At 29.5% G+C, this 8901-nt stretch overlaps 4 protein-coding genes across 5 annotated transcripts in view; all 4 read left to right on the plus strand.

Moving 5' to 3' along the window:
- The window catches only part of LOC108756774 (pre-mRNA-splicing factor 18), a 1846-nt gene extending 1480 nt beyond the window's left edge, over positions 1-366 (plus strand). The window contains exon 4 of the mRNA XM_018500816.1: positions 63-366. Coding sequence (XP_018356318.1) covers positions 63-299 — 237 coding nt within the window. The 3' untranslated portion in view covers positions 300-366. The remainder of the gene's footprint in view (positions 1-62) is intronic.
- LOC108756773 (ADP-ribosylation factor-like protein 13B) overlaps positions 1-8901 on the plus strand; it is a 29406-nt gene that overhangs the window by 16257 nt on the left and 4248 nt on the right. Inside the window, exons 2-5 of one of the 2 annotated variants that reach the window (XM_018500814.1) lie at positions 3330-3336; positions 5088-5333; positions 5394-5464; positions 5763-5896. In XM_018500814.1, coding sequence (XP_018356316.1) covers positions 5248-5333; positions 5394-5464; positions 5763-5896 — 291 coding nt within the window. In that variant the 5' untranslated portion in view covers positions 3330-3336; positions 5088-5247. Of the gene's footprint in view, positions 1-3329; positions 3337-5087; positions 5334-5393; positions 5583-5762; positions 5897-8901 lie in introns of those variants that run through there. The other variant, XM_018500815.1, reaches the window with a different exon arrangement.
- On the plus strand, positions 1862-3006 carry LOC108756777 (pyrroline-5-carboxylate reductase 3-like). The gene is made up of 4 exons (XM_018500818.1): positions 1862-2184; positions 2436-2692; positions 2764-2845; positions 2919-3006. The coding sequence occupies exons 1-4, from the start codon at positions 2097-2099 to the stop codon at positions 2933-2935; spliced, it is 444 nt and encodes a 147-aa protein (XP_018356320.1). The 5' UTR covers positions 1862-2096; the 3' UTR covers positions 2936-3006.
- LOC108756650 (pyrroline-5-carboxylate reductase 1, mitochondrial-like) lies at positions 2956-3954 on the plus strand. The gene is made up of 3 exons (XM_018500638.1): positions 2956-3045; positions 3125-3336; positions 3867-3954. The coding sequence occupies exons 1-3, from the start codon at positions 2956-2958 to the stop codon at positions 3952-3954; spliced, it is 390 nt and encodes a 129-aa protein (XP_018356140.1).

Consider the following 8901-nt stretch of genomic DNA (forward strand, 5'->3'; position numbering starts at 1 on the left):
TAATAATAAATATGATAATGGCAAATATTTGTATCTATGACAAAATCAAATTTTTGTTTCAGGCTAGCGACGCCTATTTGCAAATGGCAATAGGCAACTCTCCATGGCCTATTGGTGTAACTATGGTTGGTATTCATGCTCGTACTGGTAGAGAAAAAATCTTCTCTAAAAATGTTGCTCATGTCATGAACGATGAAACTCAGAGGAAGTATATTCAAGCACTCAAAAGATTAATGACTAAATGCCAGGAATACTATCCTACAGATCCTTCACGATGTGTAGAGTATTCAAAAGATTAGATTTTGATGAAAAGTGTATGTTTTTAAAATAAAGAGCGCTATAATTTAAGCTTATTTGTAAATATGTGTGGACATCGTATTATTAGAAAAATATCGAACAGCTTATTACAGATCTTTTACAAAATTTTATTACTAGTTTATAATATTTTTTTTAGATAGAGCAGAATGCAATATTTTTTGTATGCGTGCGTATGTATGTGTTAATAAATGCAAATTTTGTCTTCGTGAATTTTAGTATTAATTACAATAAGTATAATAAATAAATTATATAGGTGTCCCAAAGTTTATGACACAAAATATTGTAGCATGATAATTCTCACAAAATTAAGTAAGGTTATTTGTAAATTATTTTTTATAAAGGATGTATTGTCATTTTTACAAGTGTGTTAATATTTATATTTTAAACAAATTATATATACAGAGTGTCCCATTTTAACTTTGACACTAAAAAATCTTTAAAATTAGAAGAGATAAATGTTTCAGACAAAAGTTGTAGGATTTAAAAAGATCTATTCATTGATCACATCTGTTTGACCTCGAATCCAAAGTCAGGTCAAGATCAAATCAATTTTTTAAAATGGAACATCCTATTTTTAATGTGCGAATCTAATAGCTGATGTCAAGAACTTTCAAAACACTGTAATAAAGTTATTTTCTATTAAGAATTTTTCAAATTAGTCGAAAATGGAGGACTTTTGTGCTACTTCGGTATACCTAGCTCTATACCTAGAGCTTTAGCCAGGCATTCCCCATTTCCCATTTCCCGCGCATCAAACTATCGATGGCGAATATTTGGTTTACAAATTAATATTTCGATTGTGAAAATTGAGAACTTTTCGAGAACTCACACGATCAGTTGTAATTTGATCTAAAGTGTGCGCGTGTACATACAGAAAAATATAACATAAATATTATTTATCTCAAGTAAATAATAAGTGTATTTCAAAATTATATTATCAAGAAAATATTCTTAAATTCTGAAAATATTCTTAATTTCTGTAAAGATAATTGTTATTTAAAAAAAGAAGAAATTGCATCTTCTCTTAGCACTTGGAATAATTTTTTTTCCATAATCCATGAATAATAATTGGCGCATCCAAAGGGAATTAAATTAAATTTAATTGATTTCAAAAAGTGATGTTTAAAGAAATGACGTTTAAATCAAAAGAAATTGTTTCTTTAACCATAAAGCAAAGAAATTTCTTTGGATCGAAAAAAAACCTTTCTTTGAGTGCACCGATTATTATTCGTATACGTACATTAATTCGCTCTAAAGCGTGCGCGTAAAATTATCGTTAAAAAGTTACAGAATAGGCCTACAACAATGGAATTCTGTAACTTGTTATGAGTTCATAATGCGACAGTTGCGCAACTTTTTTACTATATAAAATATCTGCGCAATTGTCATTATAAGCACATAACGATTGCATAACCAGTTACAGAATTATCATTAATTAATCTAAATATCGCGCCACATCCTGACTAGCATTCGATTGGCTGGTCATAATATAAGAAGAACATGTGCAATTCATAGGTCGACATGGTGCAGCAGCACTGTCAATATCGTTTGAGCGTTTGATGCTTACAGTTGAAACTGTTCAAACTACAAAATTTCAACCGTTGAAATAACAGTGACTGAGCCTATGGATAGATCTATCTTCTCGTATCAATTGCTTATTTTAGCAGCATGTGAAATTATACCTTTTTAAAAGGCACATGGATAGACCTACTACTGGTATACATACGTAAGAAACACGTGGCAATTATTTAATACATAAATCGTAATCGTGACCTATAATGGAACAGCATCTAAAATCCATCAAAGTCGGATTTATCGGAGGCGGAAATATGGCTAGTGCTATAGGCGCTGGCTTAATTCGCAGAGGTAAACGTACTTGCTCATCACTCTAATATTCATCACTAATAATAGATATTTATCACTATTTCCATTAATATAAATTAACTTTAATTTTGGTTTAACTAATTTCGTATTCTTTAGTTTTAAGAATTAAAAAAAATTACGAATATTAAATTGAGATTAAAATTAATAGCATGATAGAAATGAATATGAGAGTAAGGTAAATTATATAGAAGAAACACTAAATATTCTTCTTTCTAAATATTTACCTACAACAGGTATATTAAATCCAGATAATGTCTGGGTTTCTAGTCGTACGGACAGAACACATAAATTTTGGAGGGATCTAGGGGCTCGTGCAACATTAAAAAACAATGAAGTTGTAAACAACTGTGACATTGTGTTTCTAACAGTAAAACCACATATGCTGGATGATGCGCTTGAGACTATTACAGAGAAAAGAGCAGGTGAAAAATTTGAGACCAAGCTCTTTATTTCAGTACTTGTCGGAGTATCTCTTGATGTTTTGTATATTGTAAGTAAAGTGAATATTGTGTAACATATAATGTTTCAATTTTTATGATAACTTATACAAAATGTTTTTAGAAACTCTCTGCAATTGTGATTTCACCAAGAATAATTAGATCCATGCCAAATACACCTATGATGATTGGAGAAGGAATTACAGGTACGTTAAAAAATTGCAGTATGGCATAAATTAGCTAATGTGATAATATAAGGTAATTTTTAGTTTATTGTAGCAACAACGCTGAAATGAAAGATCTAGAACTGGTGGATATGTTATTTTCTTATATCGGCGTGAGTCAAATTGTTCCAGAAAGTCTTATGAATAGCATTGGTGGTTTGTCAGGTAGTGGCCCAGCATTTGTAAGTTGTTGTAGTTGATTGTTATAATTAAAGAAATAGAAATAGTTGCATATTTTTATTTCAATACATTTTTACTTAGGCATATCTCATCATAGAAGCATTAGCAGATGGAGCTGTAAAAATGGGGGTGCCAAGACCAATGGCAACTAAATTTGCAGCGCAAGTACTAGTAGGAGCTGGAAAAATGGTTCTCGAAACAGGACGACATCCTGGCCAGTTGAAGGATGAAGTCTGTTCGTCTGGAGGTACCACTATTACTGGCATTCATGCAATGGAAAAAGGAGGAGTCAGGTACTTCAAAAGATATTTTATATATTTCATTGTTAAATATACATAAAGTATAAATGAGTAAATGTCAAACATCATTAGTGGATGGATGGAGATGCGTGCGTGCATGCGTGCGTGCGTGCACATGCGCATGCCACACATGTATGCATACATACATATAGAATCTGGTAAAAATCATATCAGTTCTAATCGCAGGCAAGTAGAGCAAGTTTTAAATAGAAAAATCCTCTACCGTTAAAAAATTGTTCTCAACAATAAATGAGAGAACCATGGTTGATATGATTGTTACGATCATGTAATGATTTAATTTCTAAATAATCATGAGATTTATCTTAATAATTGAATACAGGGGATCTATGATGAATGCTGTCGAGGCTGCTGTGAATAAAACAAATGAACTAACTTCTCGATTAAAATAATTCCCTTTGAATTAATATTTTGACGTATGTATATTAAATAAGCTATTGATAATATTGTTTATTCAAGTTATATTTACCTAATACTTAAAGACTATATTCATATAATGTATACAGATGCATGATGCATAAGGCTAGTAGAGCGGCTTACGGCCCTGAAATATTTGAGATTACTAGTCAATGGATGGCGCAATTGTTGGATTGACGTTCGTGAACATCCCTGTTGTACGTGATTAGATGAAGAGCCGAGCCTTTCAGCTTTATACGCGAGAGTAGTACATACATACACTATGTACAACATCCATCGTACGACGCCCGACATTCATCGTAACAATAGTATTCGTTTTGTCTCTGAAATATAGGACGTACATCACACTACGTACAATATCCATCATGCGTACATATAACATCTGACATTCATTGTTACGATAAATGTCGGACGTAGTGTGAATTCGTAGTGTGAATAGGAATTTTTCTAGTATTGATTGTGTTTCTCACATATGCGGTCTAAAATAAAGATTCTTAATATTGTTTAATTTAGTTTATTGCGAAACTTTATGGGAAAGACTACATATTAACAAAGTAATAGACATAAAATATAATACAATAGACTATAGTAGACATAACATAAAATTAATAAAATACAATTAGTAGCTTGCAAATGGTTATGCGCCAGCAAAATTGCTGTTACAAAATCCACCAGTAACAAAACCGGAAATAAGACAACAATACAATGAAAGATGAATCGTTAACTGAAATCATACACACACACACACACACACACACACACACACACACACACACACACACATATCTGCAAACACATCAATTTCATCAGCCTCGCTTAAATACTGTGATATGTATAATTGGTGGATTGCTTTCGTTTTAGCTAGGAAATTTGCGTTCTGTGTGTTGCAATTCTAATAATTTACTCAAACGGAAGCGATCTAGCAGGAAAACAAGCATCGTGTACCGCAGTCGTTAATTAAAATATTTTTATAGTATAATATTTGTATCATACATTTATATAATTTTATTTTTTTTTTGTTTTGCAATGCACTACAATTATAAATCTATTTATTTTAGTTTTATTACATTTAGATTAAAAATTTGATGTATGTACAAATGACCTAGAGTGAAAGAGAGTAGAAAAATAAAGAGCAACTGAGAACAAAATTTAAATGGCGTTACTAGGGAACTTATTTCGCGCATGCGCACTCCACTTTGACCAACATTAACATCAAAGAGTTGCGCTACTGTGACTCAGCGTGTCGTATAGTAAAATCTCAAAAAGTTGGAAACCCTGCATGTCATCTAACCTAATCCGTTCTGTCACAGATCAGTGTAAATAAAGACCTATGAGATATTTAGTTTGCACCAATTTGATACGCGTATTAACCGATTTAACGGTGTAAAAAGATTCATGGAACGCACAACGCCGATTATACGGAATTATGCGCGATGAATGATGGCGCGATTAAGGTGAAATGTAAAAAGCATGGGATCACAAATCTCTTTTCCCACGATGAACAATTGCTTCAGAAGCGTGCTGAGGAGGCTGCGAAGAAATCGCGCCTCGGAAAAGTACGTATTGTAGAGAGGAAAGGAATGTCTTTTTATTTACATTTGTCTTTATGACTTCAGGACCATTGTTCTGCTTATTGTGGGATTGGATAATTCTGGAAAGTCTACGATACTGAATCATATTAGTGGCGGTAAATTTTTTAAGAATTAAAAATATTGTAATACCAAACGAAAGTCTCTGGGAAGTTTATTGATATATCACATTGGTTTTTTTCTGCATAAGACCACACATTCAAATAAACTTATCAAGTATGCACGTGTAATCTGCTTTACAAGTTTATTGGAGCATATGTGTGTCAAAACTAGGTACACAGTTATCGCAAATCAATACACATGTTTCAATAAACTTGAACAAGTGTACTTGGCAACTTGACAAATTACTTATAAACGCATGTGGCTGGTCTAATACTTTTAATACTTTTACTATAGATCCAGATCAGAATGTATTGCCCACAATGGGATTCCGAATGGTATCCTTAAAGCATAAGTCATATTTTGTAAAAATATATGATCTCGGAGGTAGTTCCCAAATTAGAGCATTATGGCCTAAATATTACAATGATGTAAGTAACTTGTGTAGGTTTTTCAAATAAATAACAATATATAACAATATATAATAGTTATGAATAAAGCGGAACAATAAAAATATTAGACAATAAGTTGTTACAGAGATTGGATCAAACAACGTGAATATCTAAGAAATACACTTTTTAATTATTATTATTAATAGTATAAGGTTGGCCTCTCTCTCTCTCTCTCTCTCTCTCTCTCTCTCTCTCTCTCATTTGCTTTTCATATAAATTCTATTCTTATTGAAATAAAGAGGCAATGCTTTAATAATTATTAATAAAATGTTTTATTAAAGTTAATGTCGATGAACGATGAACATGTTCCTATTTCAAAACTTTCTTTTCTTTTAATAAAATATCTTTATTCGTGCATATTCATATTCAAAAATTCGGGAATGTTTGCGATTTTCAAAATATTTGCATTTCACAAAAACTTAAGCAGGTATCTCGGTGCAAAAACAAGAGAATTTTTTTTATGTATTTTTAAGAGGAAGAATAATTTTAATCTAGCATTAGAATTTCTTCTATAATATTTTTAATTACGTGAAAATTGTTATTTTTTCAATATTTTTATCATTTTTTGAAACATACTATTTGAATGGAATATCATTGGACAAAATTTAATATTTTAAAATAGATTTTTTAGCTTTAAAATACTTTTCGAAAAAATTGTTACGATTTTTTGCAAAAATATCTTGTGTGTAAAAACTCACTTTTTCTAAAATGTCTTTTAATGTCTCTCCGAAACTAAAAATTTTACAGAAAGTAAATATAAAAGAGACAAAATGTTTTTTACAATGTGCTCGATTCGTATAAATTTTTTCAAAATTTTGAATTGAGTTTTCGATCGTCAATAATTTTTGTTAAAAAAATACATTTTTTTTTACTGATTTTTTATAGTTTGTTTTAAAGACTTACATGTCAGTAGAACTCTCGATATTAGCGCAAAAATATTTAATATATAATTTTAATATATGTTTTAAAGATGCGTTAAAAATTTGAAAAAGTTGATCTTCATGAATTTATAATGATTATTTTTTGCAAAGTTATTTTTATTAAATTGTACAACATTGAGGATTTGGAATTCGATAATTCAATTAACCAGATCATCCTGTGTAACACTTCTCACTTTTCATAAAGGTTTAAATAATTTTTGTATAAATTTTAAGCAGGAAATTGAAAGTTTCTAAAAGTAACAAGTTACAGTTATTCATTGCCGCGTAGAAAAAGTAAAGTTACCATTATTAGCTACCGATTTTTAAAAATAATTCGTTACAGTTACTGTTACTTGAGAAAGTAACTTTTCATTACTTTTCTGTTATTTTTTTAAAATCGACGACCATCAATCATAACGGACGAATGCCTAATCTTAAGCGCTATAAATAGCTTGTGTTACTGTTACCAAAAAAAAAAAGTAACAGTTACCAGTAAAGTTATAAAAAAAAAAACTTGTAACTGTAATTTTGTTACAAGTAATGAATTACTTCCATTCCCTGGTTTTAAGTATGTATAAGGTCGTTGACTTTTTGACTACAATTTGGAAACTGGTTTTTCATACAAGAATTTCGATGTCTGCGAAAAATCATTGTGCAAATAATTTTTGTTTCTCTATAGATCCGTTTCACGCATGATGCGCATGACGTATCATTTTATCTTTCTTTAATATTGAATAAACAATGAGGAAATGTTAAATGATATATCATGCGCATCATGCGCGAAATGGAATGCACCTTATAAAGCAATCATTTGGTCTCATCTAATGCATGTATATTATTATCTTTTTTTGTTATTGCGTTCCTCTTTTACAATATTATTGCGTATATTCGAATATCTGAAGATCAACCCAGAATCCGAATCATATAATACCTTTTTAAAAAAAGAAAAAATATACGCCAAGTGCATAAAAAAGGTATCGAATATTACATTCTTCTTAATAAAAAACGGATACGAAATAAATACAATTAACCAAATATTTCATCACTCAAGACTAAGTGATTAAAATGACCAACTGGATTACAGTGAAGAAAAAACTTGGCGTGCCAGATCGCATAAAATGCAATATTCTAGGACCAATATGTTTTCATAGTACGGAAATTATTTGCAATACAAATTAATAAAAAGATTATTACATACAATATCTCTGCATATATACACAATATATAAAAACAATAATTCAATAAGGAAGAAATGTTAATTATTACGTACTAATCTTGTAAATTTGTTTTTTATAATGTTTCTGCATATAAATATATTATCAATATTATATTATATATTATTTCTCCATAAGTTTATATCACATCTATTATTTATGAGTATATTGTTATGTCTCACAAACTATGTTATTAATAAATATATACATACGTAAAATATATACATATACTGTATATAATATATATATATTATATATGTATTATATATATTATATATATATATATATTAATATATTATATATATTGTATGTCTATTATTTTTATATTTTTAAATTCAAATATTATTGAAATAATATTATATCATAGAAGTGCATTTAATGGGATCCGGACACGCCAAGTTTTTTCTTCACTATAATCCAGTTAATTTTAGTCACTTTCAATCTATCTTATATATTTGGCGTGATAAAATACTTGATTGATTGCGTTAATTTAATATCCATTTTTGATTAAGAAGAATAGTAATATTCAATACTTCTTTTATGCACTTGGCACACATATTTGTTTTAAAAAGATTTTTTTATTAATTTAATTCTTCTAAAAATAAAGAGATAATAATAATAATAATTTGTATTTATTGAATATTAGGTTAATAAAATATAAAAATAAAAGATAAAATTTAATTAAAACTCTTTTCCTTTCATCTTTTCTTTCTTTCTTGTCTTCTCTCGTGTTCTCTGAAATTTTCCTGCCCTGTCTTGCCTTCACTTTCTTTCGTCTTTTCTCATTCTCTCCTTGCTCTCATTTTCTCTCTTTTACACAGTCATTCTCCCACAATCTTTCCCTCTTACG

Source organism: Trachymyrmex septentrionalis, unplaced genomic scaffold (assembly GCF_001594115.1).
Source record: "Trachymyrmex septentrionalis isolate Tsep2-gDNA-1 unplaced genomic scaffold, Tsep1.0 scaffold13, whole genome shotgun sequence".
Taxonomy (NCBI): Eukaryota; Metazoa; Arthropoda; class Insecta; order Hymenoptera; family Formicidae; genus Trachymyrmex; species Trachymyrmex septentrionalis.

Coding starts and splice junctions, on each gene's coding strand:
- LOC108756777 (XM_018500818.1), top strand. CDS start 2,097: ATGGAACAGCATCTAAAATCCATCAAAGTCGGATTTATCGGAGGCGGA. Junction 2,185..2,435: donor CGCTGGCTTAATTCGCAGAG/GTAAACGTACTT, acceptor TACCTACAACAG/GTATATTAAATCCAGATAAT. Junction 2,693..2,763: donor CTCTTGATGTTTTGTATATT/GTAAGTAAAGTG, acceptor AAATGTTTTTAG/AAACTCTCTGCAATTGTGAT.
- LOC108756650 (XM_018500638.1), top strand. CDS start 2,956: ATGTTATTTTCTTATATCGGCGTGAGTCAAATTGTTCCAGAAAGTCTT. Junction 3,046..3,124: donor CAGGTAGTGGCCCAGCATTT/GTAAGTTGTTGT, acceptor ATTTTTACTTAG/GCATATCTCATCATAGAAGC. Junction 3,337..3,866: donor ATGGAAAAAGGAGGAGTCAG/GTACTTCAAAAG, acceptor TAATGTATACAG/ATGCATGATGCATAAGGCTA.